The sequence below is a fragment of the Passer domesticus genome, chromosome 12 (genome assembly GCF_036417665.1).
Source record: "Passer domesticus isolate bPasDom1 chromosome 12, bPasDom1.hap1, whole genome shotgun sequence".
In the NCBI taxonomy this organism is placed as follows: Eukaryota; Metazoa; Chordata; class Aves; order Passeriformes; family Passeridae; genus Passer; species Passer domesticus.
In genome coordinates this window covers 9,082,967-9,106,395 of record NC_087485.1, presented here as the reverse complement: position 1 = coordinate 9,106,395, position 23,429 = coordinate 9,082,967, and the positions used below count along the sequence as shown (strand labels likewise).

Genomic DNA, 23,429 nt, shown 5'->3' with positions numbered 1-23,429 from the left:
TCATGGAGAATAAGTATATTTTGGCAAGACATGCTATGCAGTTTTCTTCAGCCAAAAGGCATTCACATGTACTTGTTTCACTTCACCCTATGAAACTGAGGATGGGGATTCCTTTTACTGTGCACATGGTGTAGATGTGAAACTTTGTGAATGGATCCTCACACCAGATATTTTACTTAGTTCAGCTAAAACAAGCACACAGGAAACACTGCAGAAACTGTATTAGAAGTATATGCAAAACAAGCATGTGCACTGGAAGTGAGAATGGAACAAAATTAATTATTTTTGTGTCTCCCTAACAGAAAGGTTAGCTAAGTGTCATAATATAGAAAAACTTTCAATATGAGTCCTTCATTTGTGCTCATAAAACACTGAATAACTGAGTATAGATTAAGTTCTCAATAGGGAAACCATTGAGAACTGATGATAACTGTCATCTTTTAAAAGAGTTTGAGAAGACTCTACAGTCTCAATAAACATCACTAATTTCTCCCTATCACTGATGTCAAGATTCATTTTAAATATCATTATAGAAAGCTTTTCATCCCCATCACATTTTCAGAGAGGAAAAAAAATATTACCTCTTACTCAGTTCTCTTACCTGCCCAGAGCAAAATGCAAATGCAAGCAGTAGGAAATAAGCGCCCATCATTGGCTGACCTCATTTCACTGAGTATAACCAAAAATTAAGAGCTCTGTTTCTCCAATAGCTCTAGCCCTAAAAGAGGATGCCACTTCTCAGAGATGACCAGATTACCAATAATTTGCTAAAAGAATTTAAGTGAGGCATTTGCAACAAATAAAAGCTCAAATGGTCACTATTAAAATGTCAGAACTTTGGTCAACACCAAAGCTATTGACATTTTAAATGTCAACTATTTTGTCTTTTCAACCCTATAAGCAAAGCCCTTTATCATTTAAAAGGCACTGTCCATTTCTCAAAATTTATTTGTGGAATTTCTTTTTAATTTTCATCAGTTCATTCAGAAGAACATTACATCCTACTTAATTTAAGTATGTATGTCCCAAACATAGATAATTTCATTTCACCTTTTATGGCAGCCAGAACAAATCACTGCAAAGCCTTTTTGGTACCTTTTCTTACACTGCCACCACTTGCCTTCCTTCTGTGTAGAATACATCATTGCTGATGTGCAGAATTCCAACTGTGCATGACTAATACCAGGATGCTAATAATCTCATCAGCTCCTGGTGCAGTGATATTTCCAAAGGATTAATTCCAAACTCAGCCTCTGTTTTCCTTCAGATTGTTTTAATGAGAAACAGAGGACAATGCTGACTATGCCTGGATGGAACAAACAGGGCTAGTAAAGAAGCTTGTTATCTCTGCATCCTTGCTCAGTCTTCACAGCCCACATTGTTAAACACCTTAAAATATCCTAAAAAGTGTCAGTGACTGTAGTTGGTCACTACTAAAAAAACAGATGTGTTCCTATTGACTGTATTGCCTTCGATTTTAGCTGTCACTTCTGTAATCTTTCAAGTGTGCAGCTTAAATGGTAAAATTATTTAAACAGCTTAAATGTTGGATGTTTTAAGAAGTTTGCTTCTGCCACAGGGAAATTTTAGTTACAGCTAAATCAATGTTTCTGTTAACAGCCTTCCTTCATGGAGAATCCTTTATCGGAAGATGAACATTTCCATGGAGCCAAAAATGAAATGCTCATGTTCTGTCCACCACCTTGGTTTTACCCACAGTAGGAGGACAGCTGATTGAAACTTTTAAAACTCTAGATGCTGACTAGCAGCAGGAAACTGAGAATTTATGGGTTCATTGATATTTCAAGTTCTTCCCAGAAGCAGAACTCCAATCCCACCCTTGATTTTAAGGCCCAGTGAGCAGAATCCTCAACAACATACTGTGACTGAGTCCCAAACAGATCAGCATGCATTGCTAATGATGAATAAAACCTCTGATTTTAGCAATACACCTCATGTACATTTTCACATATAGAACCTGTGAGTCCTGTTATTTTCTGAAGCATATGGTCATTTTCAGTCTGTGTAAGTAGTGCTGGATTGTTTTCAAGGTGTGGAAGGCCATGAGTTATGCTTCAAGTGTTTCACCTCTCAGAGCTGAGATCTCCAGCTGGAAGAACGAAAACTCACCTTTTTGTGGTCACCAGAATTAGACCTGCTGTGTCTCAGCAGACTGAAATCAAAAGACCACAGAATCATAGAATGCTTTGTGTTGGAAGGGACCTTTGAAGCTCACCTAGCTCCAAGCCCCCTGCAATGAGCAGGAATATCTTCAACTAGATCAGGTTCCTCAGAGCCCCATGCAACCTGACTTTGAATTTTCCCAACCACAGCTTCTCTTAACAATCTGTAAAGACCCCTTTATTCAAGTCAGCAGGCACTCATATTTCTCTCCTGTGACATGTAGCAATGGTTCATTCCCAAAGAGCCTTCTCTAGAAAGATTTTGTCCTGCTGTAGATTTTGATGTCAATTTTGCATCTTCTGAAAAAATCTCCAAGGAATTATCATTGAATCTCTTTGGGGCTAACTGGTTTACCTTACAGAGAAATGTAGAGACACATGTAACTATTTTTCATGTTCCTTTAGACAAAACTTGAATTTTACTTCTCCAGCAGAACCTCATTATCATCTTCAGGTATAAGTCAAGCAAGGGACCAGTATGCAGAACTTCATTATTTGCAACAAAAACCATCCCAGTTGCCACCACCTCTGGTTATCTTGCAAATCTGGAGTTCCAAATTAAATACAACACAGATCTCAAATGGAGACCAAACATGCACAGCCTGACCACATTTGGAATGGAGATGACAAGGTCTGAAGTGAGTGAAAGGGTAAATTCTCAAGCTTACAGTGCTGGACTGGCACCAAAGCCAGGAAACACTTTCAGATCTCAGCATCACCATCCCCTTCTGACCTTCAAAGGACTATAAAAGGAGAGCTTTCCAGTAGGCCAGGCTCCATATAGGAACACCCATTGTAAGAGGACAGATTCTCAAGAGATGATAAACATGATTAGATGCTGGCTCAAAATCTCTGGTGGTTCATCTGCATGCATAAAATTAAATATCATCTCCCCGTTAAAATATCATCTCCCTGCCAGGTCTGGTTTGTCAGAATGCTTCATGCTGTAAACCTCAGATGTTCTCATTACACATTTGTAGCTCTGCATAGCACAGTGGAACTAAGATTTATTAGGGCTTCTGGCCATAATACACAGAAATATTCCAAATAAACTCCCTTTCCCCCTTCAAGTGGTTCTCTTACTTCACTCACTGACAATACAACCCCAGGAGAGAGGTAACAGACAAAGGAGAACAAACACAAAAATATTTGCCTTACCCTTTCAAAGCAGTAACCAGTGTCCCACTGTTTTCATAATCTTTGCTATGTCAAAGGCCACTTATGTTTAACTAATTAAAAATAAAGCCAAGAAAGAGCAAACCAGCAGGGTAAAAGAAAATGAGAAAAATAAAATAGATTTAGGAAGTACAAATAAAATGGACTAAATGTGAAAAAGAAAGGGCTAACATGACTCAACAATAGAACTCCCAGATGGTATAAAGAGACATTTTTGGATAGAAACGTATGAATGAAATCACATTAAACAAATATTACCCTTGACATTTCTCAGTCATCATTTTACACCTTTTCCTGGAATTTTCCATAGCAGCTACAATTCAGTCAGTAGCCCAACAATTTGAAAAAAGCTTAATTTTTTTGGAAGTAAAACATATTCCTGGTAAGAGTAAGTAATTGCCCAATTGATTGCTTTTAGTAATGTTATTTCTAAGTAAACATTATTTCTACATGTCCAAATATGAATTTGAACCAAGCATTTAAAACAAAACTTCAGAAAATCCATAAAAGTTTGATATTTAAAGAACAACTAACTCCTTAGCTGGATCATGATGAGCACTAGAAAATCTATTACTTCCCACAAAAACTATTGATACCACTTGAGAGAGAGCAGAGAATGCAAGAGATTCATTTATTCCAATAGACAAACTGCTTTCCAGGTGAAATGTGGACAGTAAAGTCAGCACAGCAACTAATGCCATGGACCAGTGCATAGCAGCCTGCAATGGGAATACACAAAGAGAGCTAACACTACTTGAAAAAACACTTCAGCAGAAGATGCCCACACTTCTCCTAAATCAAGATATGCCCATAGTCTGAGCTGTGGCAAAAGCTGCCACAACCTTCACACAGACAGTCAGGGGATTTGTTTATTCCCACTAACCTCTGTCATCTATTTTTTTTTAGGTTTTTTTTGGGGTTTTTTTGTTGGTTTTTTTTTTTTTTTTTGCTGTAAGAGGATTTCTGTTTTCTTGTCACCATCTAATTCACACATTCCTGACCACCCTGCAATTCAGAAGAGGGCTTTCCTCTAAACCAGACTTCTGCACCTTTCTGCATCGAGTTGCACAGACAGGAAAGACTAACTCCACTTCTACAGGGAGTTAAAGTATTTGCTTATTTGGATTGAGAGCACAAGTGACACCCTTTGGAGGCTTTGCTGTGCCTTCTTGCTATAGCTGCAGTCATAACAAGGATAACTTTATTCAGTGCCTTAGAACAAATGCAAAAGCTGCCCTGTGAGCGTTTCCGTCAGTGCCCAGCAGGGAATCCAGGCCACATTCCAGCATTTGTTATTTCTGCAGAGGCAGCTTGCAGGTCATTGTCTCACACATCCTCCATAGATGCAGCTCTCCAACAATTTCAGGGGTTTTTTAACTCTGATGACATCAGTAATCTGGCTTCAAGAGTGTTTCCAGAAAAATAGCCTCAATGGAAAACTACTGCAGTAGGGGCATGGAGGGGTGGGAAACTGCAGCCTGTGAGGGGGGTGCAACCATGGCAGCATTTCACAATCCATTCCTCTGAACTATTGAAGTACCACATCAACACAACAGGTATTTAGGAAAAAAATAATCCAAGCCACTAAAAGAAGCTTCTGCAATACTTCTGATTAATCTGGCTGTTGTAGCACATAGCACAGCTCAGATGGCCACAAGACACAGAAAATCACCATACAATTTCAGGAGGCTTTAAGCATTCCCCCAAACAGATAACACCTTATCACATCAGCAGGCTTCAGGTAGCTGCCCATACAACGTAATACCATGTCACACAGTTTGTGTTTGAAGCCACATAATATTTGAAATGAGCTTATCTGGAAGTCCTGTGCCATAACAAATTATAGATAAAGGTTTTGAGCTCAATTTTTCAACTGTGGTGAAACTTCCAAACTAATATTAGCTAAATAAAGGCCTACTGACACAAGCCTGTGCATTGTCAGCACACAGAACACATGGGGGCACCCAAGTTCAATGTGTCACAAAATGCTCTCCTCAAAGGAGCTGCTTTGGTAGCAGGTCTTGAGTCCTTCCATCTCCCTTCCTGAGAAAAACATAATTGCTTTGTTCCATTTTATCATTTTATGCCCTCTTCAAACCACTACAAGAAGTTTTTCTATAAACCATAACATTATCACAATGTCATACTTAAAAGTTTTTAGATCCAGATTTAAAAGCAACTTAAATATTCAAGAAAATAAGAGCTGAGACTGTCAACAGCAATCCCTTTAAATTCACCTGTTCACCTGCTGTTCACAGTTGTAGCCCATTCCCAATTACCACAAACTGTGTGCCTACACATCTGAACACCTAGAACTAACAAAAAGTCTGCATTTGTTGGGGGCTTTCGTGTTTAGTCTCAAAACATATTTAATGATAAAATATGACAAGCATTCTCAAAGAATGAACACTGCAAGAAAAATTGAGGTTGAATTTATTCCTAAACAGATACCTTTTAATTTGTTCTTTGGAAAAGCTTTTTCAGAAAGTCTGCAGCCAGCAGAGCCACAGCTCCATACAAGCTGTCAGAGAGATCAAAGCTCTGTGCTCAAAGGGCACCATATAGCACCTACACATGGATGATCCTTTTTACAGTGTCACAAGGATATTTGCAACTATTTGCTCAAGCAAGCTACATCCAAACTCAAACATTGCTTCCTGACATGCCGACAACTTGTTGTTCTCTTCTGAAACTATGGAACAGTTTTTCTTTCACATATCACAGAAGGAAATATTTGTCTGTCCAATAAGCAGCAGAAACAAGGTGAATACTCTGGGCATGGCCTGCAGACATGCACCACATTGAAGAGTGCATAGCTTACCACTTTCATTAATCTTGAGATTAGCTTTCTAATTGCTAGAAAATTTCATAGATGAATTGTAGTTTTGTTGGGTTCTTCTAGAATTTATATTCAATTCACAAGATCTACTCCACAGAAATGTTTACAATAGAGATTAAAGTCCCTTTAGCTCACCATGAATAGAGAATATAACTTTTATAAAATTATAACAGATATAACTGATATATTCTGCAGTTTCCCCTTTTTCTTCCACACACATTGAAAAGCTTGAGTCTTCTACTTCTGAAGCAGATCTTTCCCTGTGCTTTTCATCTGCTCTGCTTCAGCTGAGGGAACTGAGCTCCATTTTCTTTTAATCACATGCACCAAGGACAAACAAGACTGTTTATACAGTTTACTCACTGTTGGAAAAGCAATTGAAGTTTGTTTGTTGTTGTAGTGTTTTTAAGACAAACTAGAACTTGAGTATTTAACCAGAAGTTGCTGCCTTTTCTTTCCTTAGTGTTGCACATGATCTAACGAGGGAACAGATTATGCAATAATTGTCTGGAAGTCAGTCAAGCAAAAGACTGCTGGTTACTACATTATCAAATGATAGGGCCTGTTGTAGGAATTGAAAACAGCAATTTCCTGTTCTAGATTTGTTTCCTTCTAGACTTGGTGTGTGAGTCAAATCATCTTTAACTCAGCAGATGCTTCTTGTGATCCTGCTGCTCAAGAAGTCACAAAGGAGTCAGCTAGACAACTGAGACAGCACATCTCTAAGCAGCAGCTGTCAGCTGAAGGCACTCTTAGCAGCATCCATAGGTGTTTTGGCTTGAAAGACAGGTGTCTGCCAAGGAAGGCAGGAACTTCCTTTGCAAAAGGAAATATGATCCCCATCCCTCTGAATTATTATAACTTCAAAATCACAGGGCTTTCAGGAAAATATATGGGAAAAAGAATAACAGTTTTTGCTTGTGTGTATATATATATGTATAACAAGGCAAACAAACAGCAACAACAAACAGAATCAGAAACTCAGTAACAGCCTTTTCCCAGCCCCTGGCACCTTCTCCTTTGCTGTAGTAATATGAAATAAAAGATGGGCTTACAGACTGTTACTGTCTGCTTTGTTTTCAGTTGTAAAACAAGCAGTATCAAGTAACAAGCAAGATCATGTATTTGTGCTGCCAAGTGAAGTTTCTAATCACGGTGAGGAGTTCAAACAAGAAAAACTCCAGCATCTTCCTTTGATTTAACAGTGGTACCTGTGCAATGTTAGGGTTTCTTTTTGTTTGTTTGTTTTATTTGTGGTACAAATAACCTACAAAGAGTACCCCAGTTTTCATCCAAGTTCCATTTTAGTCCAGTAACTCAGACTCGCAGTAGTGCATTTGGAGTAATTTCTGATTTTAAGCTGATCATCAAGTGTTCATTTTAAAACCCAACATTTAACTGAAAAGTTGGCCCAGACTAGGATGATGACACCTGAGTTTTGTATCCTGAGGAGTTCAATGATTTCTGTGAACTATCTCCAGGAAATGTATAGATGTCACAGAGCAGATACCTGAATGCAGTATTTGCAGTTGCAGTCTCTTTGTAAGTGTTTGACATGGCTTTGATGATGCCAATATACAAAATGGCTTGGTCATGTGGGGTTGAAGCGTGTCTAATTATTTGGTTACAAAGGTGAGATAAATTTCCTGGCTAATTTTAGTACCTTAAAGCAAAAGAAATATCAGCATCAACAGAAGGTCAATCTTGCTAAAATATGTGAATTTTTTTCCTTTGTACATCTTACCTGTAGGACTATCGACTTCTAAATTTTTTTTTCCTAAGATGCCTTCTCTGCTTTTTAGAAGATTTGCCACTGTATGCCCAATTTAAAGACATTATTGAGTTTCCCTAAAAATACTGATGGGCAAGTTGCAATACCCAGGATTTGACTGTGGGCATATGGTTAGTAATGACATTCTAATTAGATTTTGATACTTAAGCCTGGTGTGAGGAGGGTCAGTCTCTTAATCGTGTTAGACTTTGAAGAGATTATGAGTGACTTTTTCCTCTTCACAGACTCTGCACTAAAATCTGCCTCTCTTTAACTGGATTGCAACACTAAATGTAACTTGATAAAGCACTGGCACATCGCTGTATTAGCCAAAAAATCATACAGGCAAATTTAGTCATTTCACAACCCCACAACACTGAAATGCAATATGAAAAGACACCCCACACATAGTCCTGCTGAAATAAACTTGGCATAATCACAGATGTCCAGTTGAACAACTACTGTGAATTCTAACAGGATTTGTTCTCTCTGCAGTCTTCACTGACAGAGGTGAACTAACACAGAAATAAGACTACTTCTAACTTCAGCCTCCCAACAGGTTTTCTGTAACTTGTTCCTTCTGTGTCGGTGAGAAATAACAGTAAAAAGCATCTCTGTCACTTCCACTGTCATTTTTGTTCTGACTTGGTGCAAAATTGGTGTTTCAGGAAAACAAAGGCCACCGTTGTTATTAGAAAGCTAATGGGGAGGTGAAAATGGGGGGATATAAATGCAATGCTTGAGAGTGCACATGGTCTAGAACTTAGGACTTGGTATTCTTATATCACATACCTATCCTTCCTCTACTTCCTCTGCAAAAGTACTCATCTTTGCAGACACATTTCAAGTGACTAGATCTGAAAGTCTGAAGGTTTTGTGCATGAGACGGCAGAAGATGCAAACATCAGAACTGGACTTCACCACTTAAGGCTGTACTGAGTTCCAAGACAATGTTATCCACTCTCAGTGTGCTTTCTTGGCCTGACTGTACAGACACTGAAGTGAAATACTTCTGGTTTGCCCAATGATGTGGGGCTTATACCAGTTTTCATTAATTACTGACACAACAGGTGGCAGAAAGAATAAACAAGATGAAACGTGGGTTCTGTCTCCAGACACAAGAAGTAAATCAGGCCTGTTTGAAGTAGCTGATTTTAAAATCTGAGGAGGGAAAAAAAAAAAAAAAAGGGAAAAAAAAAAAAAAAAACCACAAAAAAAACCCCAACCAGCACTGTAGAAATTATGCACTAATCTGATACTTACATACCTGCTATGATTTGCTCACAGCAGAGTCTTACACAGCTTTAGCTTTAGTGGGTTAAAAACTGGGCATGAAACTGGGCATAAACAGGATCACCTATGAGACAGGCTAGAGAAAAGCCAGTCTGTCTCTCTATTTCTCTCTGCTTTTTATTTTCAGTTTGTTCATTTAGTTCACTGACCACATTTTAGTTCACTGACCACTTCAATAGGCTCTTTTGAGGTGAGAAATATCTCCATAAATGCAAGCAATTTGTTGAAAATGGTAACGAGTAGAGCCCAACTAAACACACTGTTATGGAAAACAGAGCTGAAGCCACTCTGACAAGAGTTGTGCTAGTTTAAAGTCCACAAACAATGAGCAGGGCCACGCTTCACCCCAGCACAGCTGGCCTCTGAGGAGGCTGATTGTACTTGTCCCTGAAAGAGAAAAGAGCAGATAAGCCACAAAGAATTATATTGTGGGGACAGCTTGTGTGGATCCTGGTGAAGGACATGAAAGCAGCCAAATAAAAATATATTCAGTCCTGATTGCAGCCAGCTTATTTTGATGGGAACTATTTACATATTCCACTTAGATCTATAATGTTTCTGTAGTGAATTTCTTTTTTTTTTTTTAAAGCCTCAGAAATTGATTTCTTATTAGCCAGTTTGGGGACAGGGGGATATTTGTTTAAGAGAAAGCAAATCAAAATTTTAATCATAACTGTAAATTTAAGAGCAGGATCAAATTAATTGCTACATTTAGCAAATGGTTTCAGACATGTAACGGGAAAATCTATGTCTTTGGATAAGCAGAGGAGGCAAATTTGACAAATACTGCTTTTATAGGACTTGCTACCTTGTTACCTGTAAATGGACTTGTATTTAGAATTTATGTCTCTTTAAGCTGCGATTCTTATAATCTTTGCTGATTGCAGATTGAGAGTGGGTCTTCTGTACAATTAACTGCCTGACCCAAGCAAAACTAAACTCTCAAAAACCAATTATGAGAAACTGAGGAGCAATAACAAGAGTGGTCCATAAGCTTCTTGATTTTGACTTCTTTCTTTTTTAATTTCTACAAACTATTTTATACTCACATGCTCTGCTGGCTACTGGTTTTTCCTCTTGTTTACACACAGTGCAGAGGACTGAATTGTCAGAGAGGAACTGCTCATCTTTAGCACTGACAACACCAAATACATCATAAGCATGTGTGATATAAATCACAGTCTGTACAATACAGGCACTCTTGTATGAAGGCACATGGAAATCAGCATTTGTTGGAGGAGGCTCACCTCAACTATTAAATAATATTACAGTTTGTTGAAGAGAGAGCTTTTCAAAGCTACTGCTTTTTGAAACTCATATGTCTGGGTTGTGTTGGACTTTCAGTCAGATCCACCGCCCTGACCTCCTGCAGACATACCAAGGACAGGCCAATCCCATCTTGCAAAAGACAAAGCTGGTGTTTCCCTTGAATCCTCCCTCTGAGTGTGATCCATCCCCTGCACTGTGACAGCTATGGTTCAAATCCCTCCAATACTCTGCTGTGCTTGAACCGTGGAGAGTTCTTTATGTCTGGAGGTGTATGGACAATATTGGCTTCTCCCAGCAGTACTATTTTATTGGCAAGAGAAGAAGTTACATTAAAAGGACATGCCCCAGCTTGGAGCTGGCAGGCAAAATATGTGCTGGATTGTCTCTTTGGTTCTTAAAAAGCATCAGTTTATGAGGACTGACATTGCCAGACATTTAAGTTCTATCTCACATCCAGTGCTGCAGTTTAAATAGGCAAAACATGACCCTGCTGCCAAGAAGCATGGCCTCATCCATTGCTACATGGCTGGACAGCTGCTTGTGCCTGCACAGAACAGGCAGGGGCTTGGAGGAAGGGATGTGCCCTTAATGATGCTGTTCCCAGCAGCAAGAGCCCTACCTGCATTATTTCAAGAGTGGAGAGAGAATTTTGGGCACACATTGCCAACCACAGACTCCATTTTAGTCAGCTGTCCACTAGTGGGGTGTATTCTGTTCAGAGAGCAGAGTACAGACTGTGACTCCAGTGGGGAATTTTCTTCCAAAACCCACCACCTGCTGTGGGTCTGCCTATGCTGTCTGACAAATCCAGAGCAGGGGGAACCACTGCCCAGGGAAAAGCAGCACTTTGTATTGGCAGAACCTGCCTACAGATGCCCTACCTGAGCCGAGCCAGGGGCTCTGCAGGGGATCATCACTCCAGAACGGAATGAGAACCTAGGACCGCCCGAGCACAGCACGAGGCAGTTTTTCCCTTCCCGGGGGAACTACTGAAGAAGCAAACATTATTGCGGATGACGCAGATGAGAAAATGGGAAACGGGGACGGGGGAGGAGGAAAGTAGAAGTGGAACTTTTTTAACCTCGCACGTTTCGTAGGCTCTCAGCGCACGCGGAACGCGGGGAGCGCTCCCGGGGCCAAGCGGGGCCGTCCGCGCCCGCGGAACGCGGGGAGCGCTCCCGGGGCCAAGCGGGGCCGTCCGCACCCGCGGAACGCGGGGAGCGCTCCCGGGGCCAAGCGGGGCCGTCCGCACACGCGGAACGCGGGGAGCGCTCCCGGGGCCAAGCGGGGCCGTCCGCACCCGCGGAACGCGGGGAGCGCTCCCGGGGCCAAGCGGGGCCGTCCGCACCCGCGGAACGCGGGGAGCGCTCCCGGGGCCAAGCGGGGCCGTCCGCACCCGCGGAACGCGGGGAGCGCTCCCGGGGCCAAGCGCGGATCCCGGCCGGAGCCGCTCCGGGAGCGGCGGCCAGCGCCCCCTGGCGAGCACGGCGGGAACGGCAGAGCCGCGCGGAGTGAGCGCTTCCCGCAGGGAAACGGACTGGAAAGGGAACTCTGACCCTGCACAGGGAACTCTGGCACTGCACAGGGATCTCTGACACTGCAAAGGGATCTCTGACACTGCAAAGGGATCTCTCACACTCCAAAGTGACCTCTCACACTGAAAAGTGATCTCTCGCACTGCAGAGTGATCTCTCGCACTGCAGAGTGATCTCCGTGCTTCCACAGGAATGTTTGTAATGACTCACCAACTCTTTTAAACTGCACCCTTCATGTTTTAAGCATAATTCCCCAAGAGGTGAAGAGTTTAAATCAGCTCTGTCACGCTGTATTTTAGTTGCTATGTTCTCATCTCCTTAACAAAAAAGGTCCTAGCATAGGAACAAAAATGGAAGATGACCATTCAGGTACCCTCACACAAGATGACTCAGATAGAAATTACCTTTTTTTTTTCAGCAATCTTCTCTTACCCAACCTTTTCCATGCTACTGTTTCCACTGCTGTGAACAAAGTCTCAGAGGAGCTTATTATGAACCTTCTTGTGGATGTAATGAAGGCTTACGTAATTGGAAACTATAAAATCCTTAGGGTCCCCACAATGCTGAATTAATGTGAAGGTTTTTAGTCCCCATGGTCTGTATTCACCTCTGAAAACCCAATCTACTGTATTTGTAAAGAGATTCACTTGGTTTCTTTGATGTTAAAACACAATGAGCCACAAACAGATTACTTGGGTCAGGTAACAGATGGCACTGAAATCCTTTTGCGAGGTGGAGTCATCATCCAATTGCATGAAATTTCATAAGGAAAAGGTGGATATATTTCTCAGAGTGCCTGAATGAAATCACATTTGGTAAAAGGCTAAGGAACAAAAGATTTCATATTATTACTTCTATAAAAGAACGTTTGCAAATAGGTATGAACTATCAAAATTGCTGTACACTTGCAGTCCATTACTCAGTGCTCTGAAGATGTAAAAGTAATCTGTACAAATAGCACAGTAGTTGCAAATAATAAAGCTTTATTCTTTTCATTGGTTTGAAAGTGTGATATTAATTTTGGCTTTCAACATCAAAAAAGCAAAGACTTGTTAAAATAAAAAATACCCAATAGAGAGCACACCCCAGAGGTATTTCCTGGCTGTTGTCTCAAAGGGATCCTGGCACAGATAAATACCATCCTGATCCCATCAGGTATGTCCTTTACAGAGAGAACAAACAGGCTTTAACTATAAACTCCTATGAACTGCATTGTTATTAAGTTATTCAAGATAAAAGCCTGGATATTTTCTCAGATTTGCATCTCTCAGACAAATGGTCATGCTGTGATCAGTGAAACACCCAGGAGTACCACCACAGCAGAACTAGCACAGCACCTGGCCAGAGCCCATGGGACAGAAATGTGTCAATCCCTTCCTTTTTTCCAGGTCGCTGGGATGTTAGTTCACCTGCCCCTGGTTTGGATCACCACCCTCCCAGACACAGAACTCTTGAGGGGGTACAGCTTGTGTGTGTGTTCAATATTCTACAGGAGCAGAGTTCTGTGTGGCTGGGGGTTCTGGCAGTGCCCCAGAGCCTTCACTCCTCCCACCCACACCCAGCTGCTCTGAAGTCCAAGCTGGCAGCTGCCCCTTGCAGCCCTTGTGCCATCTGGGTGAGCACCAACACAGCCCCAGCCCCTTGGCCCTCACCTGGAGGGGCAGCAGTGCCAGTGTTGGACCAGGGCAGGGCAGAGGCTCCTCTGCACAACCCACCCCACACACAGAACAGAGAGCAGGTTCAAAGTGTATGCAACATTTTATTGAAAAAATACGAATGTTCTGTACATAAAGTACAATTGAATGGGCTTGATAAAATCTCCAGAGACTTAATGGTTAATATAGGTCTTCTTTTTTTTTTCTTCTTTTCCCTCTAAGGGCATAAAGCATACAATGAAGCAGCAGGTCCCTGTACCTGTGCAAGTGCAATCCCATCGCTGTGCGTGCAGCTCAGCACCTGGCTCTACACGGGACTCCAACATGCCCAAAGTACTTTTGATGGATGGTCTGCAAGAAATTTAAAGCATGGAAGAACTGCACAGGACTGGTCCTTCAATCCACTGGTGATTCAGAATTTATTGTGAGATCTCTGCTCTCCTAAACAGTGTGCATCTGCATATCCAATATTTCTGACAAATAAATACAAAAATAAATAGGGATCTGGCCTCACAGAACCTGAAGTCTCAGAAGCAACAAAACTTATAGCAAGCTACATACATAATTTGAACTATGTCAACATAATTTATTTAAATCTCTATCAATAAATGTATTAAAAGTATAAATTCTTACCCAATACTGAGAGTTTAGTTCTGGAAATAAACCCAGAAAAGGAAAGCTTTTTCAAGTCCTCTCTTACTTCAGTGTGCTCTTAGAAAATGCTTTATAGCTGAACTTCAGCAGAAACTAGCTGCTATATAATGCACTTCTATTCCCCAAACCTAATATAAAAAGCTTTTTAAATCTTTTTACAGTAACTGGCTTTCATGTCCTAACTTTACATACAGTTACTAAAAATACTGCACACAGCAGTGCTGACTAAAAATAGGTTTAGTGTTAAAACTACATGCACAAATGCTGGGGTACCAAAGCAGAAACTGAATAATGTGGCAGCTTCACAATTTATGTTGCTAATTGGATGGTGTAACAAATATTGCAATCCCAAAAGATATGTATGTTGCAAATGGAAAAACAATGAACAGGACTGGATGAGGAGAAAGTTAGGCAAAAAACCTTTTTTTCTTCTCCGTTTAAAACTGGAATGTCCGTAATGGCCAAGAAGGTAAATGTAGACCAGGGCTGGAAGCTTCTAGATCAGGAGTAAATGGTGATGACTTCTCGGCCACCACCTCTCACAAGCAGTACCCTCTCCAGACCCTCAGTCAAGACTTCGAGAAACTCCATGTCTGTTTCAGTAAAGTCAAGGACAAAAAGCATCAAAACCAAAATACACAGGGGTTAGACCAGGGCCAGCTCACAGCTCTCAGCTCTGGTTTCACTCAGTGCAGATACCCCTCTAAGGATCAAAATCCTGTGAGTTTGTGGCACTTTTTCCTTTAAGCAATTACCACCTTACAGCCACAAGCCAGAATTCTCCATTCAGGGAAAACTTTATCACATATTACACCTCAACAGCACTGGTGGCCAAATGAAATCAAGAGAACAGATTAAAGGAAAACCTTCGGTGTGGCCCGGGCCTTGACTGAAAGGATACAGTTTTCATCTCCATCAGTATTCTTTGGAGGACCAGGCATGTTGAGGAGCACAAGTCTGGCATCATGGGATCTATTTACAATGACTTCATTGAGCTTCACTGCTGTGTGCATCCTTCGGACATTGGACTGGTTCCTGGAGAAGAAGCACATTCAGACTTACTGTTAGAAACACGCCTCTGAACACTGAATTATTAAAAAGGTCCTCTAAAAGCACACTCAAATCTCCTAAATACCCTGTTAGATGTCAACTCAACACAGTGATTTCCTTCAAACTTTGTGATAAAGATACAAAAGACATTCCCCAGACTTACTCAGGTACAGCTAGCCCGCTGGTTTTAAGATCTCTGGAGTCAAGTCCAGTTTAGGAAGTTACATTGCTCTTCAAAAAGCACACTTGATAAAGATGATTTAGTGTTGCATAAGAAACTATAGCACAGTTGCAGGAGGGGATGTGCTCTTCAACCAGGCACAGTCGTGACTGCAGGGCCTTCCATGCAGGCAGCCCTGCCAGGAGCCCTCACCTGCAGCACAGGCACCTCTCCAGAGCCAGCAGCACCAAGCTCTCCCAGTGGCTTGGGAACCAGCACCAAGCTCTCCCAGTGCCCTGGGAGCCAGCACCAAGCTCTCCCAGTGCCCTGGGAGCCAGCACCAAGCTCTCCCAGTGGCCTGGGAGCCAAGCAGGAGCCTGGCACCATGGTGCTCAGCCACACTGGCCAGGAGCACACTTCCCTCCTGGTGCTGAACAGCAGTTGGCATCTCCAGAGAAAGGCTGGGCCACTAAGACTGCAGTCACCTAATGGGGAAACACAGGATGGCAGCCCAGAACAGGCTGGATGCAAGGGGCTTTTCTGGGGGGTTATAAGGATGTTAAGCTCTCCTTCAGGTCACTAATTAACCTCTCTGCCTGGCTGTTTGCAAGAAACACTTTTACCCAGGTGTCTTTAAACTCTCAATCACGCTGTCAAACTTGAGCAGCCATTTAGTTCAAAAGTTAGGGGAGAAAAGGGAAATAGGTGAAGCATAATCTCATACACCTCTGCTCCACATGAATCCAGGCTAAGAGGAATGAAATTATTAATTATTTGGAATATATTAACACAAAATAACATCAATTCATGCAGGAACAAAACTCAAAAGTAACCTTTGGGGATTTCAAGCCAGGGAATGCTTCCTCCTTACAGGAAATCAACCATTATTTTGGTAACAAAAAAGGAATACAGAAATAAACTTATCAAAGTTTACATATTAGAATATATTTGTACTTTTGAGGCTTTTTTACTTGAGTTTTTATCTTCATTTGAATGTAACAAAAAAAAGTATTAGTAGAAACAAATGAAATATGAATCTGTGCTTTCATTGATTCAGCTTTGCACGATGAGTGAAACTCTTTAGTAACCTTGCTGCTCTTCTGAATATTTGGATTTGCAAAGAAATAATTTATATGCACAGAAAGAAGATGTGGTGGGAAGAACCATGTTTATTATGCTAACAGAATAATTTACCCACTGTGAATTACCTCTCTGTTACTTCATGCTCTTATTTAATTTGGAGCAAGGACACCCTCTGTCTTCACCACATCAGTTTCGGAAAGCAAGGGACAACACTGAGGCCAGATTGTGTTTACAGAAAGTGAGAAAAACACAGCAGCAGGAACATAACAGTTGTTAGCTATGTATAGTTAGGAAAGGAAGCTGAAAGCTAAACGTGTGGTTTTCTCTAAGGTGATATTTAAAACTGGCATCTCCCCAGTGATTTGAAGGTGTAGGCTACAAGAAAGGGCTTGTTTAGTGCCCAGAAACTGCCAGCACTAACATCCTAGCAGTGTTGTGCAATGAGAGCTTCTTTAAATGAGTAATATTTCCTCCTGCTTGTGTCATACTCCACTTCAGAAAATAGGTTCAGACTGGAATTGTTTTCTATCCTTAGTTCTCATCAGGACAACTCTTGTAGTTTGTTACATCCTACTTATAATGATACTTAGCTTAAGTAGCTAATCCTGCTCCCTTTAAAACATTGCTAAGACTGCTCAACTCTATGCTTTTTCTTCCATCAGTACACACAGTTTTCCTGCTTTTATCTGAGAAAATTAAGTCTTTCCTCTCAACCATCTTAATGTACTTCTAATTTAAATAACAAACTTACAAGATTTCCCACCCTCTGAAAGCATGGAAGAGGAAAAAGTACAGGTAGTTAACACCAAATTCAGCAGAATTTCTACAGTATGATTCTAAAACAGATTTGAATTCTGATTTATGAGGCAAAAAATCTGGAACTTTGCCAAGTATGCAGAACTGACTGAGCTCTTCATGTGAGATGAAGGACATCAAAGAAGTCACAGGAGATTCACACAGTTTTACACAAAACCAAAATAGACCTTTACTTCTCACTCTTCAGTGGCAGTACCCAGCTGCTGTTACATGCCAGTGCTCCTGCAGCAGCAAGTCTCAGAGGGTTTATCACACACAGATGCTGCTCCAAGTCATTCATCACCATCTCCACAGCTTCTTCCTTTATGGGTTAAACATCCACACTACACACTAGACAGTGAAATTATCATCTTTTAAATTCTGATTAGATCAGTGAAATTATCAGTGTGTTTTATTGAGGGATTTGGGAGACAGTAGAGAAGTTGTCACAGGATTTCACACCTCCAATTTAGCATTTGGCTATACCAAGTGAAATACTGAGGGATGTGTTAGAGGTTTCTGGGGAAGCTAACTGCTGTCTCTTCATAGCCAGGTCTCAATGTTTATAGCACAAGTCCAAACCAAGGATTAGGAAACAAAAGATAAAAGCACAGCACATGTAGAGCTTCATGAGATGCAAAGTGTAGACTTAGACAAGACTCACGGCTTAATGCTGATGAGATCTCTAAAGCTCCCCACAGCACTGCCTCGGTTCCGCTTCTCAGCGTCACATTTCTCTTTTGTCCAGGTCATCTGGATATTCTCAGGAACAGGGTCTCCCTCATCTTCCTCATCTGAGTAGAGGCTCTCCAGACGTGCTATTGAATGTCTGTCCTTGACGAGCTGAGCCTGGAGGGCACACGAGTGACAAGGTGAACTCAGAGATTTTATTTTACACTCTCTGGTGCTCTTTAAATAATTATAGGCATTTTGTTCCATTGTATCTTTTATTTTGCTCACTCAATTTAGCCTTCAGGAGAGTTCTGATACCAGGCATCTGCCCTAGCCAAAAGTCTTATATACCAAACTGACTTTTAACAGTTTTGATGGGTGTAAGCCAAGCAGAATTTGGACTGACAGAAGCCGTATTTATACAAGAAAAAAATGTCATTCCAGCTCACGTCATCACATGGTCAGAAACAACAGACAAGACCAGCCCAAAAAAAAAGTTTTTTAGTTTTGACAACTAGAAAAAAAAAGCTTAACAAACACATGCAGAGAAGATGGATCATCTTTCATAGCTACATGTCATAGACATCACAGTCACATGTCCTATAAGTCCAAACTGGAAAGACATCTTCAGTAGGAAAACAGGATATGCTATAAATTGAGACAAATACCAGATATCCCATATAAAGAAAAAAACAAGAACTACATTCAATTTTGGGAAACAAAAAAAGCTACACTAAAAGTATTTCCTTACATCTTTAGAGCACAGGAGTTAAATTTAAGCAGCAGCTACATAACACACTGCTAGGAAGGCACTTTGTGTCATCCCCCTCAGGAGCCCATAAAGAACAACCACAAATGACATACCTCCCTTTCCCTCTCAGTTTTTGTCAGCCTCATTTGCCTCAGCATCTGAGATCTCTGCTCCATCATAAGAGTTCTCTCATAAGTATATGCTGAGATATCACTATTGTGCTGCAGAAATAAGAACAAATATTGTGTTTGTAATCAAGTCACGACCATACATCACCCCCTGCAAAATAAAGTGAAAAATGGGCTCAATTCCCTTACCATTTCTACCACTTCTACCTCTGCCTCTATTCGGAGCTGATAGAGGAAAGTAGCCAAATCTTTCTTCATCTGGATGCTGTTATCATCCATCTGAGCAACAGTAAAAATTCTCATTTTGCATTTTCTCCAAACCTGGTGAGGGAACACCAACTTTCAGTTATCTGAACCAACAATACCTTGCTCTACAAAACAGAAACTTAGCAACATGTCCACTCTCATTTATCAATCCAGGCTCTACAACTGGACTATGTTTCTTTAAACTAAAGAATGCAGAAATAAGTGGGGAACATTCTCTGTGTAGCTGCTTACTTTGTGCTGTTTGAGAAGAAAAGGAAGCAACATCAACATGCCTCCATCATGCACAATCCACCACACATCAATGTTGCCTTCGTTGTAACGCTCATGGTTGCTGGGGTAGAAAGAGACATTTTTGGGAACCAGCAGAGCCAGGTGAGCTGCAGTTGTGCAGCGAACAGTACCTGCCCAGGAGGGGAAGAACACAGTTACTCCCAATTCTGCAAGAGTCATTTATGGTTAGAAAAATGCCACTCACTGACCAAGTGTCAGCAAACCAAAAAAGTCACCATTTAAATAAAGAAAAGTATGTACAGCAAGGCTTGCACAGACAGGTCAGTCCAAGTGACAAAGCCAGGAAAAAGAAGACTCACAGGAACACAAGACTTATTTCACACTGGAAAGCAAAGCAGCAACCTTCAAAGCTAAGTATGAGGAGACAGGATCTGCTCTGTTCTGATTTGATTAAGTAACTGGATCACAGTAGAAGGAGAGAGATAGAAGCAAGGAGAGAGTTATCCACTAGGGAAGGATAGGATAGAACCACTGACAAAACAGGGATTATCTAGGAAACAAACTATAGTTTGCCACAAAACCAGCATGTCTCAAGCCCATAATTTTTAAGCATTCATTAGACACATGAGTTTTAGCTGCTAGATTAATCTTTGAAGATCTTTCTTAGGTCTTTTACCTAAAGGAACTAGTATTTCAAACAGAGCAATTTTGTGAGAAAATACCTGTTTCTCCATCAATACTGGAAAAAAAGACAAACTCAAAACCAGTCTTACAAGGATTCTGTTAAAATCCCATGTAGTAAACATCTCTGTTCACAAAGTCTGGTCACACCAAACCTTTAAAGCTCACCTATAAATGTCTTCCAAGACCTTGGATCTTCACTCTGTCTCCAGCCATAGGGCCACCCCAAAACCACAGTGTTGTGCTTCATGCCACCGAGTCCACAGGACTGGATCAAGTGAGCAATTCCTTCTCGAACTTTATTGGCTACAACTACTTGACAAAATCCTTTAACCTTCTCAATTTCCATCATATTCTTAATAGTCTGGAAGACAGATAAGGAAAAAAAATCTCAGTTTTCCTTTCCAAAAGGAACACCTTTAGAGACAAAATACTTCTTTGTCATGAGATTACAATGTAAATTCCTGGTTCACATGTCCACAGGTAAAGCATATTACAATAACCAATGTTCTGGTCATCATATTTCCTTTATAACACAAAAGAGAAAACACCCCCTTGCTTAAAACACAGTTTCTTTCCAAACATCAGCATTTCTAACAGATTAAAGTAAGGATTTTTTTGTTTGTGGTATCATCTCTTATTCATAGTAGTAGATAGTGATATCTGTGTTACTATTTTACTTCCCATTTTCTAATCCTGTAACACCCACCTTTTTAAACCCAAGGCCAATTGACTTCATTTGCATTTCCAGTTTCAGATTGCCATATAATATGCTGTGTTATATTAAATTTACAAATATAAGCACCAAATCTCACACACCAGCAAGTATAGCTTGTATTGGTTTAAAAACTAAATAAACTTGATCAACAGTTTAATTAATTAATTTTCATTTTGTAACAATTTTCCTACAAAAAAAGTCTCTGGGGAAGAAAGCAAATATCCTGACGCTATACAGATGTAAACAGGGCTATGATGTCATGTGTACACAATGAGGGAGATTAAGTAATTTATTTTTAAAATTTCAGGACAATCCTTCCATGCTTTTTGCAATAAATTTATCAACACACTGAAAAAGAACACGTTTGCTAAGTTTAACAGTTACTGAAATCACAGAATCACTAGGTTGTAAGAGACCTTTGAGATCACCAAGTCCAACCCATGCCCTAACACCAGCTCAACTAAACCACAGCACCCAGTGCCACATCCAATCTTTTCTTAAATACATCCAGGGATGGTGACTCCACCACCTCCCCAGGCAGACCATTCCAGTACTTTATCACTCCTTCCATAAAAAACTTTTACTTGGAATATTCAGAAAACTAAATAGTCCTCTTGCCTCCATTAAGCAGCATACAGAAACTTCTACAGTCATTATTTCCTATAAATGAAGGCAGTTTTATGCAGTAAGGCTGTTTACAATGGTGAGCATTGATCTGCATTCCCAAAGGCACAACTGGCAGCTGAAACATGTGTGCAAGTCCCTTACTGAACAGCTGCAGCACTGCTGAACTTGTTCTGTGTCTCATGGAAATCTTATTAAGATGCCTTTTCCCATGTATGATTACGAAACAAAATTTTGCATGACCTGCCCACTCAAGCCTTTCTACTTCAGGATTTAGGACACTGACCTGCTCAGCAGCCTGGGCTTCTCCGTAAGTTTCCAAGAAATTCCCTTGGATGACTGATCCTATGATAGTCAAACCTTTACCAGCTTTCAGCTGGGATGCAAATGTTAACAGTCTAGGGTATTTTACATGCAAATCTTCATCAAGTTTCAGAAGCACCAGCAGCTGAGGCCTGGAGAAAATAAAAAAGACAATGTATTTTTAAACTAAAGTTTTAACAATAACAGATGTAAAAAACTGCCTCTCATCACTTATACTGTACTTGAGTATTATTAACTCTGAAACATTCTGTGTCTCACACAATTGAGGGGTTTTACTTAATATTTTGTTTCTCTTGGTTAAAAGTAGATGTGAAACTGTGGGAATTCTGCTGCTGCATTGTGCTGAGAGTAATAAAACCTGCTGATATACTCAGCTTGAGAGGCTTGCATTAGTGTTTTATTTACAGGCATGCTTTTCAAGGCTCTTTTAAGTACCATTGGAGCCCACATAGTGTTCATACTGTAGGGCTGTTCTCCCAGATCTTTCTGGATACTTGTGCCAAGAAAATATCTGTATTCTGTCTCCAGAAACTTGGCACATGGAAAACACAAATATTTCCATCTAAACACAGATCCCACCTGCCTGCTGTTCCTTAAGGTATCGCTACACAATCAATCAAGTTGCTGCCTGTCTGGCTGAGCAAGTATAAAAAGATTTATATAACTCTCTTCGATAGATTCCTACTGCTCTTGTTCAGAGCCCAAGGGTTGTGCAATGCCCAACCAAGAAGAGTGTTCTTGCCCACTCTGTTTAAAACACCAAGAAGGGATGACATCAGAAGGAAGAATGTTGGCCACTGCTCATTTCCTGGCCTCTACACCTCTGTACTCACAGACCTCCAGTTTGCCCAGGTTCCACTTCTGAATTCACCAATTTGGAGTCCAGTTAAAGATCCAAAGGGCACTAAAGGTCTGCCCATACAGGGTCCACAGAGTGACAGCTTGGCAGTGACAGCACAGCTTACTGCAAACTCAACACTTTTTTAAATATCCTGGGCATTTAAACTCATTCACACATCTTGTTTAGAGTCCAGTTTAATTCCTTGAGTGTAAGCAGATAACCATGCCAGCCATTTCACCAGTGCAGGGTGAGTACCTCCAGTTCTTGGTGTGTGGAGGGCCCTCCTCCAGCCTGAGCAAGGCGTATCTGGCTGCGCTGAGCGACAGGCCCCGGATGCCATCACCCCACTCCTTCTCTGCACTGTGAAGAACAAACATTTCAGCCAACACATGGCTCCAGGAGCACTCCCCTGCACACTTACATCAGATTATAGAGATCTGAGCACCTTACAGTGACTTGAATAACATGACATGTATGCCATCTACATTTATAATTTGTGCGTGAATGTCTGAGATATCACAGGTCACATAAGAAAAGTGAAATGTTTCAGTAAAATATATATGATGAACCACCATTCTGGGCTTAATTTGTAATTAACACCACAGAGAAGGCTTCCCAAGCATATATAAACATCTGGCATTTCTACACCCAATTTAGTTAATGGACCAAATTAAGTTAGAAAGCCACACTACAGCCTGACTCCATCCAACGTTGATCTCCAGCAACCCA

The 23,429-nt window shown here is 40.9% G+C and overlaps 1 protein-coding gene across 4 annotated transcripts in view; it reads right to left on the bottom strand.

The window, feature by feature from the left end:
- Window positions 1-13,805: 13,805 nt before the first annotated feature.
- Window positions 13,806-23,429, bottom strand: part of SLC12A4 (solute carrier family 12 member 4) — a 47,603-nt gene continuing 37,979 nt past the window's right edge. For all 4 annotated transcript variants that reach the window (XM_064387100.1, XM_064387097.1, XM_064387101.1 and 1 more), the window contains exons 16-24: window positions 22,956-23,060; window positions 21,822-21,990; window positions 20,362-20,557; window positions 19,513-19,682; window positions 19,204-19,335; window positions 19,000-19,107; window positions 18,128-18,312; window positions 15,277-15,410; window positions 13,806-14,968 (exon numbers count right to left, since the gene is read on the bottom strand). In XM_064387100.1, coding sequence (XP_064243170.1) covers window positions 14,877-14,968; window positions 15,277-15,410; window positions 18,128-18,312; window positions 19,000-19,107; window positions 19,204-19,335; window positions 19,513-19,682; window positions 20,362-20,557; window positions 21,822-21,990; window positions 22,956-23,060 — 1,291 coding nt within the window. In that variant the 3' untranslated portion in view covers window positions 13,806-14,876. The remainder of the gene's footprint in view (window positions 14,969-15,276; window positions 15,411-18,127; window positions 18,313-18,999; window positions 19,108-19,203; window positions 19,336-19,512; window positions 19,683-20,361; window positions 20,558-21,821; window positions 21,991-22,955; window positions 23,061-23,429) is intronic.